The sequence below is a fragment of the Rhinolophus sinicus genome, linkage group LG06, assembly GCF_036562045.2.
Source record: "Rhinolophus sinicus isolate RSC01 linkage group LG06, ASM3656204v1, whole genome shotgun sequence".
NCBI classification, from domain to species: domain Eukaryota; kingdom Metazoa; phylum Chordata; class Mammalia; order Chiroptera; family Rhinolophidae; genus Rhinolophus; species Rhinolophus sinicus.
Window position 1 is genome coordinate 55,089,331 of NC_133756.1, and position 21,737 is coordinate 55,111,067.

At 34.8% G+C, this 21,737-nt stretch overlaps 1 protein-coding gene across 5 annotated transcripts in view; it reads left to right on the forward strand.

Annotated features, from left to right (window-relative positions):
- The window catches only part of FNBP1L (formin binding protein 1 like), a 99,450-nt gene that overhangs the window by 51,638 nt on the left and 26,075 nt on the right, over window positions 1-21,737 (forward strand). For all 5 annotated transcript variants that reach the window (XM_019752671.2, XM_019752695.2, XM_019752679.2 and 2 more), the window contains exons 3-6: window positions 12,758-12,811; window positions 14,058-14,205; window positions 14,940-15,002; window positions 20,323-20,427. In XM_019752671.2, coding sequence (XP_019608230.1) covers window positions 12,758-12,811; window positions 14,058-14,205; window positions 14,940-15,002; window positions 20,323-20,427 — 370 coding nt within the window. The remainder of the gene's footprint in view (window positions 1-12,757; window positions 12,812-14,057; window positions 14,206-14,939; window positions 15,003-20,322; window positions 20,428-21,737) is intronic.

Here is a 21,737-nt window from a genome sequence, read left to right on the forward strand (position 1 = left end):
CAACCTAAACGGCACACATGACTAAAAAGTACGGCATATTTTGATTCTGGAGTCAAATGTGTCCAGCCATCCATTTCTGGGCTCTGCTTCCCCTTGTTGCCTTTATTCTCAGGTTCCATTCAGTACCATCCTTTCTGCCCTCTGAGCTCTCAATTTCATATCTTCAGACCCTCACATCCGGGGAAGAATGATGGTCTTGTCTGTTGTGCATTTGGGGGAGGAGAGAAGAGAGGAAAGGGAGAAGGAAGAAAGTGAAGGAAGGGAGAGGAGTAGGATAGAAGGAAAGCAGAGGGCAAGCTTGTACCAGTTTCTTTTCTTCAGAAAGCCCAGCAAAGGTCTCCTTTTGTCATGCTGACCTTGGTTAGATTATATGCTTAGCCTGAACAGTTCACCCAGATGAGAATATGAGAATGACTTATAGTAATGGTGGGGGAGGGATAATTAGGCAAAAGAAGTTTAAGGTAGTGGATTGAAGAAGGAAGGGGACATTTAGTTATAAACCACACATGTCCACTACAGTTGTAGTGGTTTATGGAATCAACTGGGTGTAGGAACGGAATTAGACAAGTATGATGAATAGATTATTTACAATATTTTTATAATGATGCTCATACTATTATGACATTTACTGAAATAGTGACATTTTGCTAATTTCCTGATCCATTTGCTTCCTCTGGTTTTTTTTTAAACAAGGTATTTTCCACTTGAGAATATAAACAGAGAACCTATTAGTATACTACTAATAATAGTGATATTTCACCTGTCCAAAAGTTACAGTCTTGGAGCTTTACCCCTCAAGAATTCTAGAAGCCTTAAGGACCTCTGAGGAAGTTAAAATAGCGATCAAAATTGTTTTCACATGTGAACAATGAAAAGTTTTCCACATTTAATTTTTAATTTCATCTCAATTCTAACACATTAAATTGTCTGGTTTCCAGGTTTTTCAGTAGAAGTGAGAAAAAGAAATGCTACAGGCAATACAGTAATGGCAGTGTGACATGACAATAAAGGAAAAGATTAAAAAATGACCAAAAAATAGATTTAGAGAAGTTTCCAGCCTAAAAGTACCTGTCAGTAAGGGAATGATGAAAAATACTCTGGAATATGCAGTTTAAATAAATCAGGTGTGCCAGCATATTTAAACTTGGAAGGCTATTCAATCCATTAGTGTAAAAAGCAAGTTGCAGAACTGAATGAGTGCACAGCAAGATCTCCCTCTTGCTTACTCGTGTTTGTGTGTGCAATTAGGTATAAAATTTGTATGTATTCTGAAGAGATCTAGAAGACTACATCCCAAATCGTTTTTTTAAAGCAGTTACCCCCTGGGCAGTGGGAATAGGGGATGGAAGGGAAGGAACTTTTTTACTTAACAGTTTTGAATGGAAGTCTTTTCAATAATTGTGTATTTTTATAGTTTAAAACACTTGTTCTTAAGCAAAGAAGATGGTATACTTAAAAAATAATCTTACAACCAAGTATAAAATAAAAATTGGTAATTTATAAGGTAGAATTTCTGCAGTCTGGAATATTTAACTGCCTGGAATAAAGCAGGCCTCAAGGGTTTCAGATGCCAAGGTTTTACCAAAGTAACAGGCCTCGAATCAAACGGCAGATTTGTTTGCCTTTTGTCTGTTTTGTGACCGAAAATAATCATTATAATTTTCATTTACTTGCAGAAAGAGATTTGAAAAGCACCTCATTGAAGGCAGCAATTGTGGTAGAATTACATGACATGAGAAATATAATTTTGTCGTGAGAAAGTAGAATACAGATCTAGATGAGTGATTTACATCTTTTTTTTCTGTCACATCACACTAAAGAAATTTGCACATTTTCCTCCTAACAATGGCTCCCACTTGCAGTGATTCTTAACAAGAGCAAGGTTACTGGAATTCCAATAAGAACTAGTTGGGAAGAGGCCTGTGGAACTTAAAACCACCTACTTCTCCTCTCCCTGCACACTGAGATTTGCTACTTTGGATGAACACTTAGTAAATGATTGAATTATCAGCTGCTCTTTGTATTATCTATTTTGTCCAAAGGGAGGAGGCCTGCCTTTTTTAATTTCTCTTTAATGAGAAAAATTCTTTTGGTTAACTCCCTCCTGTTTATGCTACTGCAGAGGCTAGTTTCTTTCCAGTAGGCAGGTTTTTTTCCTCCTCAATAATAACTATTCAGAATGTTAAAATTTACATTTTAAATACCTATGTTGCAAGATTAATATTTCTCAGTCTTTGGTACCTCCAGTTTATTTTCTTCTCTTTTGTTCGTCTGTTTTGATGACTTTGGTTTAATTTTAGTTTGGTTTTGGTATTAGTTATTTTTTTGGGGGGGGGAGGAGGGAGTGGTTTGAGGATGGGAATAAATAGAAAATAAAGTTTCTCTAATCATGTTTGGAGACATAGTTATAGACAATAGAATAGTGTCCCTTTTGATTGATGGTAAGCAGTGACTTCAAATAATTTGATAGTTGTTTTGTTTGCAGACACAAAAAACTGCAACCAGTCATTCTTTTAATAAGTTTATACTGTCTAATTGTATGGCAGAGATCATCTAAAATTCTAAGTAAACGAAGCTCTGTATACATGATAGGTGTGTATCATTTTATTTTTTCTGGTAAACATAATTACAGTATTAAGTTCTTGCATAGAGATTGCTGTGTGAAATTATATTACCCTACTTCTCCCCGGAACATTTCTGTTTGGTTCAAATGTTGCAGTGTGGCATACTGGAAGAGAAATAGATGGGACGACAGGAAGCCTAAAAGCTCCTCTTAACCAGAACAGAAATCTCTCCAGATTCCTTTTGATCTTATGTTCACTTCTGTACCCTTATGAAACCTGGCAACGTAGCTGGTACCTCTAGAGCTGAGCAGATATTAGTTGAATGAGTAAATAATGGAATGATCTGTGTTTCGATGTCATTTAGAAATTGAGATCTCTGACAATATGCTGAATCTTCGACCAAGTATTGCTTTCTGTCTTTCTATCGGTACCACTAGCATTTGTGTCATACAGTTAACCCTTGAATTGTGCCAGTACTTATATGCAGACTTTTTTCAGTTCACCCCCACAGTTCAAACCCCCATCATTCAAGGGTCAATTATACACCATTGTGATGAGGTGGTTGTTCAATTAAGAGCTGTACCAAATATTTAGGGGAGGCTTAGACATACAGTAATCCAAATAATACCAGTCTCTCTTTTCTGTTTACCTTCTACTTTCTCATGCCTCTTTTATTAGAATTTTCTGTTTCTATGTCACTCTGTCCAGTCTTAGAAGAATCCAAGGAGCTCATCTTTGTACTGACTTTCTGAAAGTGGAGATTACTTTTACTCTTTGGTCATCTGTGGTTTAACTCTGGACTGCTGTGGCATCCTGAGTTTTTGATCAACTCCTTAATATAGTAATAATAGTGGCATGTGGATAGAGGCAAGAAGAGCTATTGCCCATATTTTGGGGTTTAGGTGAACTTTCATCATAGAATTGGGTTCTGTGGAAACTTTTATTCCTGCCAATCCGTGTTACGTTGTTACGGAGCCTGCCCGGGTACATAGCTAGGTGTCTAAATCAGATGATTTGTTGGCTAAATAACATTTGCCTCTTGATTCTAGAATATAATCTCCTTTCCAAAATGTAATCTACCCAAAGGGAAGAGATTTTTGTTTGTTCTGTGCACTGCTTATTCATAGCTTCTAGAACAGTGCCTGGCAAGAGGGGGCACTTTTTTGGAATTTACTTAATTAACACTTATATAGCATGTAATGTATCAATACTATTCTTAGTGTTTTTACACATATTAATACATTTCATTTTCATACAAACCCAATGAGATGTCAGTATTATATATCAGGAAACTGACTTACAGAGGGCTGAAGAAAGAGCTAGCTGGATTCAAATCTGGCTGCAGAATCTGGGCTCTTGGTATTATATTATGCTGCCTGTCAGCATAGGGAGAATGAGTAATTCTCTACTGAGGAGGATTTTTTCCCCCATCACTAGTGCCTAGTACCACAGAGACTTCTATGGGTCTCTAAAGTATTTGACTACAGGAAGTAATAAATTATTTCAAAACTACGCAACATACTCTTTCCAACTAACACATCTGTTTATAATGTAACAATTATAGAAATTTGATTAAAATATAAATTAACTTATGTACTTCATAAGTTTAAGTCTAGTTGATGTTTTTCCATAAAGTTAAAAACAGGTGAAAAAAAGTTTAATAATTTAGAAGTCCTTCTTTTAAAGAAAATGTTTTTCTCATTAGGGAAGGTAAAAAAAATAACCTTTCAAGAAGCCCTATTTATTTTCATTTCCTTCTTAAGAGACATTAAGACTACTTCTAGGTGTTTTTAAAACCTCATTTAGAAAGTGTTCATTTTTTTAATTATGAGAATTAGATAAATACTTTTTACTTTTATTATTCCTATAACTTATTACAAATTGGAGTTTGGAATAACATAATGTTACTTTAGTTCTCTCTGATTCTTGCCGTTAATACTCATCTTAACTCTGGTGTTTTCTCCTGATGACTTTTCAGAGGAAAGGAAATAGCATGGCAATTAGGGAACCTTGCTTTAATGTCATATAACTGTATTTTCATGATGTGTTTGGATTGGACTGGACTTCATATAGTTATCAGAATATTTTAGCTGTTTTTTTTTTTTTTCTTTTTTTTCAGTTGGGGACTACTTGGGAACAGTGTGTTTCTCCAGGGCCCATCAGCTCTAAGTCGTTGTCCTTCAATCTAGTTGTAGAGGGTGCAGCTCAGCTCCAAGTCCAGTCGCCATTTTCAATCTTTAGTTGCAGGGGGCGCAGCCCACCATCCCATGTGGGAATTGAATCGGCAACCTTATTGTTAAGAGCTCACGCTCCAACCAACTGAGCCATCCGGCCACCCTAGCTGTTTGGGTTTTGATCCTTGGCATTCTTCTCCTATCCTTGTACTTTTTGTGTGCCAGAGAGCTCTGTTTTTATCTCATTTCATTCTGTTACATGTAAAAAGCTTCACCCCTCCCTCCAACTTAATTATCCACCAAACTACTAACCTAACCTACATTTGTAATGACGAGGTTTTTTGAGTGCCACTTTCAATTTACATATGCTGCTGCTTCATTTAATCTTCACAAGAGTTTGATGATTTTTGTCACTATTGTATTTCTGAGACCTATAGAGTATAGTACTTGCCCTGGTGTAAGCATCCAACTAAACTTTTGTGGAATGATTCAGTCAGTGAACTCTACCACTTCACTAGTAAAGACACTCAGGCTTATCACCTTAACAACCATCACAAAGCCTGTTCCTGATTTTTACATTAACATGTTTTCTTAGATTAAATGATGAAGCAGAACCTAACAAGTAAAACGTAAACTTCACTTATGAAAGAAATTAATTCCTAACCAGTTGTATTAAATATTTTGACAGTGAGCTTTCCAATGAAAAGGACATAAAGGCCTTATGTTTAAACAACTGAAAAATAATTTGGTTGTTAATGGTGTTGGCTGTACAGATCACTTAGTTAACTTCTAAGCTCTTTCATAATGCTTTGAATAGTTTTATTTCCAAATTATTTTTTGTAGCCATCTGAATTGCGTAGCAGTGACTTGAGGTAAAATGTTTATTTCATCTTCCTATGCATATAAAATGCAGGCAAATCAGACAGATTTAGCTGCTTATGTGAATCTAGGACTATGAAGGTGTTACATAGTTTTCTTTTAAGAATCTGCTATTCAGAAGGAAAACGGAAGCTATCAATTTGCAGAACAAAATTTCTCTGTTTTCTATCTTGAACATACTAGAAAATACTCTTCTGAAAGATCTGCAGTTGCCTAGAAACCACATTGTTATGCCTGTCACATCTCAATAGCAATGAATTGTTGCATATATAGACTGCAACAATTGCCGCATGTATAGACTGCAAAGCTGATATTATATATGCATTGTCCTGGTTACATTTTAGGTACAGTGTATTTTTAACATGCCAAAGATAACTAGGAAATGGCATTTAAGAAATTAAGCACTTAAGAAAGTAGGTATTAATTTTGTTTACCTTCATGTTCATTGAAGCTTGTTTGCTTTTCTTCTTCTAGGCTTTTAAGGCATAAATACTTAAGTCCCCTTATTCTTGTCATCTATTTTAGCATCTGCTACTGGTAGAGATATAAGAATTGAGAATAAAGCATGTTCCTTTAAAAAACAAATATATTCAGAATTTATGCTAATATTAATTGTAGTAATCCCATTTCTGGCATTTAAACTTGTGGTAAGATGTACCCAACATTAAATTTACCTAAGATCATTTTTAAGTGTACATTTCAGCCATGTTAAATATATTCATACTGTCAAACAACCAATCTCCAGAGTTTAATCATCTTGAAAAACTGAAACTCTGTACCTATTAAATAATAACACCCATCTCCCCCTTTCTCCAGCCCCTGGCAATTCTCCTTTCTGTTTCTATGAATTGGACTACTCTAGGTACCTCATAAATGAAAACACACAGCATTTTATTTATTTATTTTTTTTTGTGACGGGCTTATTTCACTTAGGATAATATTTTAAGAGTGCATCCACGTTAGGGCATGTGTCAGAATTTCCTTCCGTTTTAAGGCTGAATGTCACCACATTTTGTTCATTCATCTGTTGATGGGCATTTGCATTGTTTCTGCCTTTTGACTATTGTGAATAATGATGCTGTGAACATGGGTGTACAGATATCTGTTTGAGTCCCTGCTTTCAGTTCTTCTGGGTATATATCTAGAAAAAGAATTGCTGGATCAAATGGTAATTCTGTATTTAATTTTTTGAAGAACTACCATAGTGTTTTCTGCAATGGTGGAACTATTTTACATTCCTACTAGCAATGAACAAGGGTTTCAATTTTTCCATGTTCCTGCCAGTACTTGTTATTTTCTGGGTGTTTTTTCTTTTTTCTTTTTTCTTTTGATAGTAGCCATCCTAATGGGTGTAAGATCTCATTGTGGTTCTATTTGCATTTCCCTAATGATTAGTGATGTCGAGTATTTTTTTTCATATTTGCTGGTCATTTGTATATCTTTGGAGAAATGCTATTCAAGTTCTTTGTCCATTTTTTATCAGACTGTTTTTTTGTTATTGAGTATTAGATGTTCTATATGTAGTCTGGATTTTAACTCCTTATCAGCTATGTGATTTGCAAATCATTTTTCCCATTCCATAGGTTGCCTTTTCATTTTGTTGATTGCAGACTTTCATGCACAAACGATTTAAATTTTTTGATGTCCGGTTTATCTATTTTTGCTTTTGTTTCCTGTGCGTTTGGTGTCATATCCAAGAAATGATTGCCAAATCCAATGAAGCTTTTTCTCTATGTTTTCTTTGAAGAGTTTTATAGTATTAGCTCTTAAGTTTAGATGTTTGATCCATTTTGAGTTAATCTTTGTGTGTGGTATAAGGTAAGGAAGGGTACAGCTTCATTCTTTTGCATGTGAATTTTTTTACATTAAATTTTCCACTATGTGAAAGAAGATTTGTGCTGTCAGTGATGGAAAACCCAGTCTGAGTTAGGTTAAATATAGTGGGAAATTTATTGACAAGAGAAATTTATTTATTTTTAATGGATTTGACTTTTTAAAAATTGAGTTCAAGAAGTTGGAATAGTCAAGCTACTGAAAGGCCTGGGATGCAGATAGGTCACGGGGAATAAAAGTCAGTATCTGAAACGTAGTCAGAGCCCTTGTCATTGTCTTTTTTGGGGGGGGGGGCAGGTGGGAGGAGGTGGCAGGGACGGCTTCTTTTGGAGGGTTGGCTTTATTCTTTCAGTGCAGACTGGCTTTCTCCATATGGCAGAAAACACAGTCACCTACAGTGCCAGTTTTATGTCTCAGATTCAGCTCTTATATTGGCCTCAAAGCTTTATCAGGTCTGGAGACTTAACAATTCCAGCTCTTTGGCCTAGCTAGATTCAGTTTTCTATCTCTGGATCACTTAACTGAGGCCCCCAAATAGGGCCATTTGTATTCATTTGGCAATTCCTAAGCATGTTAACTATTAAATATAGGGAGGGCAGTTAGGAAAAAGGGATTCTAGTCAGTCTAAGGGATCTAATACTACCCCTCTGCCAGAAGAAATAGTATGATATGTATCCAGTTTTACAGATAAATATGATATTGATCACCTGTTGAACAGTAATTAGAACTCAGAGCCTCTCAAATGTTGAAAGGTTGAAAATTATAGAGGTGATTTTCAGCCTTCAAGATTTTTTGAGATATCTTATACTCCATCATTTAACTGTAAAAATGTAGTTTTAATGAAAGTGAATTAAGTTTAGAGAAATTCTTTGGAATAGTTTATAATTTTCATTAAAACCAAAAATAAATATAAACATGACAAAACTAGACTGGATAAAAAAGATTATAATCAACTATTTAAGTGTAAATTAAGTAGTATGATATATTTTAACATCACACGTATAACTAGTATATATATAGAATACTGTAATCTTTGGAGAAGCCCATTAAATTTAGAAGCCTTCTCAGACTACTGAAGGAACAAAGCTAATTCCTCTGTATCCAGAGTGCGTGATCCTAAGGTAGAAAACATGGATGAAACACATATATATAAAGTACCAGCGTATCTATGACATCTGTTATAATTTCTGTAATATGTGTTATATGTGTATAAAACTTTGTGTTTCAATTAATTCTTTATAGCTCCCTATCAAAAAATATGTCTTACATATAAACTGCCATCATAATTGGTTGTTTAGAGAATCTCTGTACTTAGAATAAAGGGAAAGCATAGCCTAGAGGAACTGATACTAAAGGCAGATTTCTTGAAAGAGATGAATTGCCTAACATGTTTTTAGTTTAGGAATAACCTAAATGCTTTACTCGTACACTTACATGTTTAAGACAAGCCAGTCTGAGGTTTATTTGACCTAATAAGCATATTATATTAAAAATGCAAAACAGGGATTTGTTGGACTTATTAACCACTCAAACCTTGGTATGAATTTTTGCTGACTTTAGACTGTTTTCTTAGAAGGCCCAACTGAGATCAGCTGCTTTGAGAGGATAAATTTGTTTTGTTTATTTTTATTATTAATTTAAAAAAAAAAAACTACAAAAAGTATATGATCATTGCGACACATTTCAATTCAAGTCTTTTCCCAGGTCCTCTCCCTAGAAATGAGTATTATTAATAATTTGTTGTATCTTCTTTCAGAACATGTTTTCCTAGGATAGAAGTTTTGATTTGGTGGAATATAAGCATTCTGGACCATGCTGTAGTTTTTCTAGTGGCAGAGTTGGCTTGGATGGAGTAATTAGTGGCTTGTGTATGATTTCTGAGGACTCTGGAAACTTGGGGTTTGTGAACAGTTGCTTATAGATGGATGGCTTTTACATAAATAGAGGCAAGAGTGATTTTTTAAATTCGCTGAGGACTAACCCTGCGTGCTTAAAAGGTAAAAGTAAAATTACTTTCTTTTTCTTCCTCTCTCTCTTGTGATACCCTTCCTTCCTCCCCAAAGCCAGAGTTCAAATTAGTGTTGTTCAAGCTATTATGACTTTTGGTTAACCTCTGTGGTAGTCATAATTCTTTCAATGTCAGAAACCCAACTGAGATTGGTTTAAGCAAAGAAAAAAATTTATTGGCTTGTGTGATTGAAAAGTTTAGGGACCTGGGTACCCAGAAAAAGTGTGAAGAATTTCTCCTCTTCTCTTGGTTTTTCTTTCCTCTCAATTGATTTAATTCTCAACTGGCTTTTCTCACATGGTGGCTCTAAGATTATGTCCTATCAATTTAACTTCAGCAAAAAAGAGAACATGACTTCCCAAAAATTACAAGACAAATTTTGGGATTGACTTTCACTGGCCTGGACTAATGGACCTGTATCAAACAAATATTCCTGAACCTTAATATGTGGCTATTCCCACCCACAACTACATAGATAGGACCGTGGAGGAGCTGTAGTTAACGCTAGGCTGTACTAAAATTAATACTCCCAAGTCCCAGGGGGCTTTATACAGCAAAAGCTTGTGTTTTGCTCATGCTACACGTCCAGGTGATGACTATCTAGGGTAGCCCATGTGGTAACTCAAGAGTCTAGAATATGTCCATCTTCATCTCAACTTGAAGCCTCCACAGTTCCACAGGGAATGAGAGAGCACAGAGGGTTACACGCAAGCTCAGAGTGTGTAACACAGGTTCCAACCCATTATACAGAATTAGCCACGTGGTCCTGCTTGGAGGCTGGGAAATGTGCAAAACAGCATTTATTTAATTTTATTTTTTTGATGAGCAGAAATGTGTCTGCCATAGGCTGTTACATAAGGGAAAAAAAACACGGTAGAGTTATGCAGTGGACAAAACAGCAAAGGTCCACTGCAGCCTAGAACTCTAAACAATGCTTAAATTGTTGATATACAAAAACATGTTCAGTTTGAAACTGATAGCTCTTTGAAATGTTTTTTGTCCAAGTTAGACTTATTTTTGTTTAAAGTAATTCATAGCATCATGCTTGCAAATCACCAACTTTAACAGTGATTTCTAGAATATGACAATTTATAGGTTGGAGACTGATTATCATAACCACGTTAAATCAGTTAATCAGCTAACTTGCTAAATTCCATGGATGTTTCTGTTATTTAGTTTTATTATATCTCTTTGATGAATTGACTAATTTCTGTCTTCTTAGAACTTAAAAATAAGATCCCTTATCTTCAGTGATATGCTTTCTTGGGTTTTCTGAGTTATCTGTCTTAGGGGTTGGCAAACTTTTTTTTTTTTTTTAAATACAAAGTGCCTGATAAATACTTTTGGGTTTTTGGGCTGTATGTCACAACAACTCAACTCTCTTATTCAACTTTCTTGTTCAGTTCTGTTGTTGTAGTGCAATAATAGCCATAGGTAATATGTAGGTGGATGCGTGTAGTATGTTCCCATGAAACTTTATTTGCAAAAATAGGCAGCTGGACAGGCCACAGGTTACCTGTAATCTACCTGGCTGTTCATTCTTATTGTTCTTGTCAAGCAGCTCTTCCTTCCCTGTTAAATGTGTATTCCTAGATTATCTGTATCTTCCCTTCTCATTTCACACTTCTTGGGTAGCCTCATTTTTCATTCATTATTTTAACTACCTCAGGTGTTGGAATTAGGTTTTAGGTAAGTTTTGGCTTTATTCTTTACTAGCTCTTTTACCATGGACAAATCAATGTGTCTGCGTCCTGTAAAATAGCGCTAGTAATATCTGCTTGCGGGTTTGTTGTAAGCATAAGATATATAAAGTACTTAACATAGAGATTGGCAAATAATATATGGTTGACAAATGGTAGTGTCAACCGAAGGTCATCATTACCAGTTCAACACAAATAGGAGTCCCCAATTTGAGGTGGGGTGAAGGGGGAGGGAGACTTCATTCTGTGCATACAACTCCATTGTGAAACAACTTGGCTGTGGAAAAGCTTGATTGTGGAACAGTTCAGTAGTTGATACAGCTCAATCATGATACAGAACGGCTGTGGGACAGCTCGAATGAGGCAGTCTTGATATTACAGCTCTGCTCCACTCTGGTGAGATAGCTCCAAAGTTGCTGCTTCAGCCTTTGCTGCCTCACCCGGGGGGAAATGCAGTCTTTGATGGAAACTAAAAGTGCACTCCCTGAGCTAGAAGGGAACTGACTTTATAGAGAGAAGTCTGCCCCTGCCCCTCCGTCCCTGATTGGTCTGTCTTTATGTAAATGAGGACTCCAAGTCCTCACAGTTCGATGGGTCCAAAAAGCACTGTCCTGATTGGTAAGAATGGAGCTGCTCTGATTGGTTGGTGAAGATGCTAATGAGAATATAGCTGCACAGCTTCTACTGGATAAAGAAAATCTCAGTCCTCTTGGTTGAAATGAGATTCTAGGAACTCCTTTATAAGGGTTGGCTCAGATGGCAGAAACAGTGCAGGCAGGCAGTTAATGCAGGCTTGTCCCGGAAGCATGGCTTGTATGAAAGGCCCCTGTTTAGAAACTGCTGTAGGCTCTGTTTTCAAATGTGAGCACAGTCAGCCACCAAGAGCCATTCTTAACAGGTACATTCATTCCCAGGGTCAACAGTAGCTTCTGGGTTTTTTGTTTGTTTGTTTAATTGTCCCCACACATGTTGACTTTCACATCTGTAGATGTTTCTTCATAATTCCAGTTTTTGCTACATTTCTCTATTGGATGTTTTAATTTAGCTGGTCTATAAAGTCAGTTAAGGAGAGTTCAACTTCAAATAAGAATCCTCTCATATAACAAAAAGTTGGGAAATAGAATTCTAGAGCTTAGTGATTGTCAGGGCCTTCTGCATGATTGCCAAATTTTTGTGAATGTGAGGGTTATGTTCACTTGAATATGCTGTATAGTTCTGGAAAACTCTCACTGTTAGAAAAGCAGGAGTAATTTTTCTTGTTCCTTTCTCCCCCGTCTACCCCAGTGCACGTATGTTTACATTCTCTTCCTAAGCAGAAAAGAAAAGATTACTTCTTTTCTTATTTGATAGCATAATAAACCACATTGTTATGATTACACTCATATAAACACAGAAATAACATTTCTTTGTATAGGTGTTCAGTATTTTAAAAAGAAAATAAGTAATGATCATATTATGATGTTAATGGTAGTAGATGATCGTGTTGCTATCTTAATTGTTTTATATCATTAAATTCTTGATTTAATGAAATTGGAAACTTTTAGAATATTTTGATTTCAACAACAGTATTTTAAATTTTAAAAAATATTTTTCCTATAGAAATCTGGTTAAGAAGTACTGTCCCAAACGTTCCTCCAAAGATGAAGAGCCAAGGTAAATTATATATCTGTTTATTATAGCACATTAAAAAATTTAGAAACCCATGTTTTATTTAGTTATATTGTTATTTTTCATAAAGGTTTTTTAAACATTTGTTTTAATAAAAATCAGTGTTTATGAAAGAGGGAACTACTATTATTATTCTTATAAGAATGAATACTTTGTTATTTAAATTCAATAATAGTTTTCTAGAATAGTTGAATTGTGGGTTTCCTAGTGAAATGTGGACTAAGACTCCAGTTGAGTGATGTAGTCACTAGGAAAAAGGTATTTTTCTCTATACGTCATTTTCTAGTTGTTAGTTTGTTTAGGTTCTTGCTTTTAGTCTTACAAGTAGTAAAACCATTCGTTGGCTGGTTTAAAGGGACAATGAAAAGGAGAGTTATTTTGGAACCTTGAATATGTAAAAAGTTAGGAATTGACTGTGAGCTTTACGGCACTCTTAAACAAGGATATGTAGATAGCTGTAAAATGCAGAAACCTTTAGACTATACTTAAAACAAAAGCAAATAACTTTGTGTATAATTGTCAGTTGTTTGTATTCTCAGGTTTAGTGTTAATGCAGTCCTATCTGAGCTGTCCACCTGCAGTTGTAAGAGTGTTCTGGCAGTATATTGAAAGTAGATCTACACGTTTTAATACAGTGATTTTCTTTGTTGCTTTCCTTCCCTCCACACACATTTTTTACCCTTATTTTTTGCCCCATCTTACTGCCCTTTGGTGCCAGCCATAATGGTACTTCACTTCCATTCAGGAGGTGGGCAGGCATATAGGCAGCTGTGTCCAGAGCTGATAGCAAAGTTCTGTAGATCAGCCATTGAGATGCATTTGAGTGGTATGATTGGCAGGTTCTGTCTTCGAGAGCAAGCACATCATCTCTGCACCAGGTTCAGCTGCCAAGCCTGGGAAGCCAACCAAGTTCATTCCCAAGCTCAGGCCAGTCAATTGGCAATTTAAGAGATTCCAGTATGCCAAAAGAGCCTTCAGGTAGTATTATTACTATTTTTTGACCTCAAATACACCTTTATTTATAAATTAAGGCTATTTGAAGATACACAAACATGTGCAAGTTGAACTTAATGCAGGATTCTTTCCATACAAAGTTAATTTAGAACTGGTAGCTAAGATTTAGGTTGAGTATGATAAAATTTGTCCAGTGCCAGGCTCAATCCATAGCTCACAAAAAACGTGTAATTAAAATAAAAGTAAATTTCACCATTTTTTAATATGTTTTTGTCAGGTTTACCTCGTGTATAGCCTTTTTTAACATCCTTAACGAGTTAAATGACTATGCAGGACAACGAGAGGTGGTAGCAGAAGAAATGGCGCACAGAGTTTATGGTGAATTAATGAGATATGCTCATGATCTGAAAACTGAAAGAAAAATGGTAATTATCATTTTTATCTGATTATAATAGTATGTGAAATATTTTCACAAATAAAGTAATTGCCTTGCTCTTTAAAATAATACATATTCAGAATAAACTGGTTTTCTATTTTCCTAAATTTCTTCTAGTTAAAATTATCTCAAGATACTCTTGTTAATTAGTGATCCTTTTGGATTTAAGACTAAAGTTTGGTGAATTGTAGTCAATAGGTTAAATCTAGCCTACTGCCCGTTTTTGATTCCTAATTCCCACAAGCTAAGAAAGGTTTTTACATTTTTAGATAGCTAAGGAAAAAATCAAAAGAAGAATGATATTTTAAGATATGTGAAAATTATATGAAATTCAAATTTCAGTGACTATAGGTAAAGTTTTTTTGGGTAAGACCCACACTCATTCACTTCTGTTTTGCCTGTGCCTTTCAAAGCCTAAGTATTTATCTGATCCTTTATAGAAAACATTTGTCATCCCCTGTTCAAGACAGTCATGTATTTTCTTAGAGATTATATTTGTCTTAAAGGTTCTGTTTGAAGTATTCAAATATCATCATATAAAATGCATTTCAGAGAGTTTTGCTTTACTGATAATCTCTTCCTAAGTTTTGATCAAGTTATATAATTAAGTGCCTTGGAAAAAAATAAAGTAAAAAATCTTTTTGAAACTTCAGACTTTATTTAGTATTTAAATGTGGGTTTTTTGTTTTTATGTTTCTATTTTTTGGTTGGTACTATCTTCAGCATCTTCAAGAAGGACGAAAAGCTCAACAATACCTTGAAATGTGCTGGAAACAGATGGATAATGTGAGTTACAGTGTTTCATGGTTAGCATAAAATGTTGTAAGACTTGTTTAGTCCTAAATTCTCTTATGCTTCACATCTATTTGAGTTTAATATTTTTCAATCTATCACTCATAATTTGACATTTGTATAAATAGAGAATGTGAGATCATTTTGTCATTTTTTTCTGTATGCTTCTATATTTGTAGCAACTGTATAATATTCAGATAATTGTAAATACTTAGGAAGATTCTTTTTGATTTTGCAGTAGTTACTATAAAATCTTGATATTGGATAGAGTAGGGAAACAGTGATGTATATGTGTCTTAGAGAATCATTTTACTGAGACTGAAATAACCTAGATTCTAGTTTTATCTTTTACGAAGCACCTGATTTTTTTTTAACTTCATTTTTAGCATATGAAAAATGAAGAGTGGACTAGGTTACATGAAATGTTTTCTTCCAGTTTAACGATTCTGTGACAGTGTAAATGTTCCAAGTACTGGGCTGCTGATCACAGATCATCCCATTGTAGGAAATAAAATACTTAATAGGTAGGGCAAATTATAAAAGCATTACAATTATTTTCATAAAAAAACTTTCTAAGAATACTTGCTAATGTGGTTTTAAAAAAATATTCTGACATATAGCATTTGAAAAACAAGGTGTCTGCATGGAACGTTGTCATCTCCTTTACTTAAAATGTTCTACCAAATAATGTTCTGTAGTATAAGATTAATACTCTTTTTGAACCCTTGGGTTAACAAGCAGTTTACTCTTTACCTGCATATTTTTATGCAGGTAAATGGACACTGTATATTCCTTGAAAATTATACTGGAGGGAGTTTTTCATGTTAAATTAATCAATTTGGTTTGTGGTTGTTGGAAAAGGGACTTTGAAGTTTGAGGTTAAAATTAACTCATGCATATGTGTGTAGTTTTGAACCTTTGTTTTCTTTCCTTTTAAAAAATTTCTGCTATAAAATTTCTAAATTTCTAAAATGTTCTGTATAGTTGTTAGTGATATAAGATTTTAATCACCAGTGCTGATTGAGAATTCTTAGGTATATTAATTGTTTTTATTTTTGTTTTGATCTTTTTAACTGGTTTTGCCAAGACTTTTAGGGAGTGTTTGCATTTATTAAATTTTAAATTACCTTAGCTAGCATTCTTAGTATCTGCCACTTGATATGTGTGTGTGTGTGTGTGTGTTTATTTGTACAAAATAATAGACTCCTACACTTATGAGTCATTGGTCCCTTTCAAAACTGGTGTTGACTCAAATCATTCCTATTCATATGTGCTGTCTTGCCTTTAGAACAATTGGCAGTTATTAAGCAAAAGTTATAGGGATCCTAAGAAAGAAACATAAGAAAATGTAGGAGATTTCTTTAATGCACTAACAGTACCATGAAATAAAGATGAGTTCAGCTCAACTCATGTTTACTGAAGGTATCCTTGATATGTACTGGGTCCTGGAGGTACAAAAGTATATGTGACACGGTTCTTGTTTTCATGGAGCCTGTGATCTAGTGAGGGAGACAGACAAGTGTAATTTCTGTGTATTATGTAGAACTATGTGCAGGATCCCATTTCCTAGTAGTTCCACATCTTCCTATCTGACCAAGAAAACGAAATTATAAAATTCCTAACATGTTTGAAGTAATTGAGAAGAGATTTAAAGAACTGGGAGATACAGGTTGAATTAGTGACAGTATGGAAAATTGAAACAAAAAATCCATTTAAACAAGAGTTATTAACCACAGGATAAACAAAATAGGCAGCACTGACATGTAAGATGAGGGCAGAAGAGACTAGCATGTGAAGATCTTGAAGGAATGGTGGGATATTAGGACAGAAGCAGCAGAGATGCCAGGTCTACCAGTTTATAGGTCTATCTCCAAGTAACAGATTAGACAAGTTTGTAAGATGAGGGCTCAGAAATGGAGCAGCTGCAGAGTTGGTCAGCCGCGATGTCACCAAAGCTACTTCTCCCTTCTTTCCACTTAGCCGTCTTGACCACGTTGGTTTTTTTTCCTCAGGTTTGTCTGCTGTTGTCAACAGTTGACTTAAGCAGCTAAGCACCACATCCTCATTCAGAGGCATGCAGGAGCATGAAAAAGGGAGTCTCTCTCTTCCAACTGTCCCTTGTTATCAGGGAAGGACAAGTTTCCCAGAAAAGCCCCAGCCGACTTCCTCACGGTGCCTTTGACAGAAGTAGATTACTTGACCATGCCCCCTCTGGAGGCTAGTAAAGCATCTATCAGCTATTTTTAGCCTCTATACTGGGAGATGGGTTCTTCTAAGAAAGGATGGGGGGTTACAAGTGGCTGTCAATTTGTCTGCCACACAAAGGAGGAAGAATGGAGAATCTTTTCTGGAGTATATTCCTACATTGTGTAAAAATATAAGATCTCTCAGGGAAGGAGTATTTTTAATATTATTGTACACTTAGTGATTCTTTTGCTGTTACAAGGAAATTATTAGATAGTTTTTTTCATAAATAATAAGATACCTAATATTAAAAATACTTTTGTATATAAACAGCCTCAGATTGCACCAAAATTAGTAGTCTATAGCTGGCTACTCAATTTGAAGACACAACTCTGAACTGAGTTTCAGAGAATTAAATGTGGAAATTTAATCTTAATCTTCACAGAAAAGTGGCATTCTGTCTATTATTCATATTTAGATATATTTATATGCTTTGAATAAATTGAGTTTCATTTGATGGCTCATACTAATCAAAATAGTACATTTAAAAATTTTATAAAAGATTTCTGAGCATATTTATTTGATGTAAATTATAGGTATGTCTGGTTTTTAGGTATATACTGAGCTAACTCAGAAGGCTTTTGGCTCTAAATACCTAGATATAATAGCTAAAATATTCTTTGTTATATTTTAAGCTCTTAGCAGAACCTTTATCTTATTCTAAATTTCTAACTGCTAGAAACTGAGGGTAAACTAAAAGCCAGAGCAATAGGTATATGTGGTGATACAGTGGCATTTGAAAAATGGGACCTTGCTAAGGATTTCGGTTTTAATACTCACATAGGAACAGAGATTAGATTTTAGCTCTCTGTGTTGTGGAGAGTTGGAACTCAAATCCCTATGTAACATTTGAACTTTTGAAGGACTAAACCTTTAGTGAAAGGTTTACTGAAAGAACTCTGCCCACTGGCCAAGGGAGACGTCAAAGAAACTTGTTTTGTCTGAAGGTCAAAGGAGGGCAGGTATCTTGTGAGAAATTTAAACCTTTTGACCTTGTAGTTAGGAGGTTTGGAATCCAAATGTGCACTATCCGTATAATTTTGTAGTCCCCAAGACACAAGAAATTGACATTGTAATTGGTTTTAATAAGGGGGTTAGGTAAATAGAAAATGTTGACATCCTCTGCTTTTTTTCTGAGCAATTCTCAGAATATAGGTAGCAAGGCATATATTTTCCAGGCAAGAAATTGGAAAAGTCTCCTCTGGGGAATCTAACCAGCTTGAGAAGATAGAATTGCAGATACTGATACCAGGGTTTCTCCCAGAAAACTGCCAGGCCATGTCTCCTACAGAAGCCCCACTGATAGAGCTTTCAGTTGGCTTTTTAAATAAGAGAAGCCAGGCAAGGATCCCCTTGCATTTAAAGAAAATATCTAATGTAAATACCAGAGACCAAAAGTAATATGCAGATAAAAACATCAACTTTGAAACAGTGACTATGAAAGAGAATAGGAATTAAAAAGCAAAGATAAGCAAAATACCCCAAACTGTTATTAATATTCTCAAAGGGAATAGAGAAGATATTACATTCATGAAATAGGAACAAGATACTATTGAAAAAGGAACATACAAAGAACAAAAAAGAACTTTATGATAGCAGAAATGAAAAACTCACTGGAAACAATGAAATTAATGTCTCAGAAAGTAGAACAGAATGACAAAGATTGAAAATATGAGAAAATTAGAGGATTCATCTTATAGGTTCATTTTCAAAATAATAAACAACTTAAGAAAGAGAAAACATAGAAAATAGACAACAATAATTCAAGAAAATTTCCCCCGAACAGAAAGACATGAGTTTCCAGGTGAAAGATTTTCCAGGTGCCCAGCACAGCGGAGTCACAGCAAGACATATCTTCAAGAAATTTCAGAACAGTTATGAGAGACAGAAGGAAGTGAGGAAAGGAAAACTGAGGAAAAACGAATAGAAAATAAACATGTTTTTTGCAAAGGATCAGGACGCTAGAAGACAGTGGAGTAGTACTTCTACATTTCTGGAGGAAGATAATTTCTACTGAAGAGTTGCATGTCCAGCTAAATTTTATCAATTGAAAGTGATGGTAAATATCCCACTTAAAGTATGGTAAAGGCATTTTAAGCCATGAGACTTAAAAAATTATCTCCCACAAACCTTTTAGAAAGCTACTATTGAATGTGTTGCAGCAAAATAAGGAAATGAAATCAGGAACTTGGAAATAGGAGATTCAAATCAAGAGAGAGGTAAAAGGAATTCCCATGATAAATGGTGAAGGGAAATCCCAAAGGAACAACTATGCAGTAGGTCTAGTTTGGTAACCAGTCCAAATTTCAGGAGGCCAAAAGCCTTTGGGAGAGATTGCATCAGGAAAGTAAAATTGATAAAATTCTGAATGTGTTTGAATTAACTGAGGAGAGATTTAAAGAACTGGGGAAACTAAAGTTGGATTAGAGAAAAGTGCATTGAAAACTAAGCAAATTAAAAAAAGACATTAATTCCCAGATAAAAAAAGTATGCAGGAAAGGAAATATGTTATACATCACACGGCTCAGTTGTGAATAGCTTTCACAAAGTCATAGTTAGTTTTAATTAAATAAAACAATTTTAAAGGCCTGGTTCTGGGCTGATAGTATTCCTGGAAGAAACAACATAAAACCACTTTGGAGGGACATTTCCACATGCTAAGCTACATTAGGATCCCACCAAAAAATAAATAAAAACAAGCAAACACTAAAACCAACCAATTAACCAAACAAACATCCAAAACAAGCAAAAACCACCAAACAAACCCAAAAAATCCTGCTGAAGATGAGGCTTATAATAAAAAATTGTAAAATACATGATTTTTTTTCTTATTGAGAAGAGATAAGATACAGAATAAATATTTACTCTGTCATGCTTGTGATTTTTTTTTTCCACAGTCTATAATGTCTGATATTTAAGGCACCTGGAATGATTCTAATAGTAAAATTTCCCTAATTTAGAAAAATTTTAGTGTACAATTCTACACAGTACACAGTGGCAACATTTTAAAGTTTTTTTAATGAGATAAATCTAATTTTATTTCTCTGTGACATTTTAATTATTTTGACAGAGTAAAAAGAAATTTGAAAGAGAATGCAGAGAGGCAGAAAAGGCACAACAGAGTTATGAAAGATTGGATAATGATACTAATGCAACCAAGGCAGACGTTGAAAAGGTAAGAAATAATCCAAGCTGACTTTGATAGCAAAATGTTATTACTTGCATATGGAAAGAAGTTACAATATTGGTATAGGTATTAGAGTTTCCCTAAGAGATACACTGCGTCTAAATCTAAAATATACAAATATTTGCATACTTTATAATACATATATTGGTCTGAGAAAGTAATTAATATGTATTAATTTATTTTATTGTAAAGTCTTAATTGCATTCAGAATGCATAGGAAAGACATAGTTGTTATTGGGAATGAGCTTCTATGCTATTCCAAAATAGGATATAAAGTCTCAGGTGTGTTGATGGGGTATGCAAATGGGGGTTGGGTGTGCTTCCCCAACTTCACAGAAGGAAAACATAAAAACTGTCAGATGTGATATTAGCTGTTTGTTTATTCATTCATGATTCATTTTGGAAAACTGAACCCTCTCGTCTCACTTACTGATTCTGGCCCAGATGTTCTATAACGTAACAGTTATTAGAATCACCCCTGTAACTTAATTAGCTTTGCCTTCTCCCCTGTTATATACCCATGATCGTAGAACAATGTTCTAAGATAATGTTGGGCTTTTAAAATATAGATGAATCTTACTCCACATTTTTATATATACAAACGCCCACCACTGTGTATTTTCTCCTTAGGATTTTGTCATTCCCTGTAAGATCAGAACAAGACAAAGTAAGAAGGAAGGGAAGAATACAGTTGACCCTTGAGCAACTCGGGGTTAGGGGCAATCACCTTCACACAGTCGGAAGTCTGCATATAACTTTCGACTCCCCCAAGTTTAACTACAAATAGCCTATTGTTGACTGGAAGCCTACTGATAGCATAAACAGTTGATTAACACCTAAAATTATATCAATTCCAGGTTTCAATTACCTTAAAGTCTTCTGGTGTAACTTGTGATGTTTATATCTTGTATACCCTATTTTTAATGACTCATACATCTGATGATAGTAAGTTCCCTGTCATTGGGAATATACAGCCTTCAGATAGTTCATTCATTTTTTCCCCCAACGTTAACATTTTCTTATATTGACCCCACTTGTCTACTTGTTCAGTTTTAGTTTCTTTGAGGTACCAGAAAAATATCAAAGTTATTTTTTCTTATAATAGCTTTTTTGATATTTATAGCAGAGTCTTTATCCCTCGATGAACTATAGTGTTTCTTCAACTATTCCACATATGAAATAGCTTCAAGTTATCTTTCTCTATGACTGCTTTCCTTTGGATGCCCTTTAATTCATAAATATCCCACTTAAAGTATGTTAGCTCAAGTTGGATATAATCTGGTATGGTCTGACCAGTC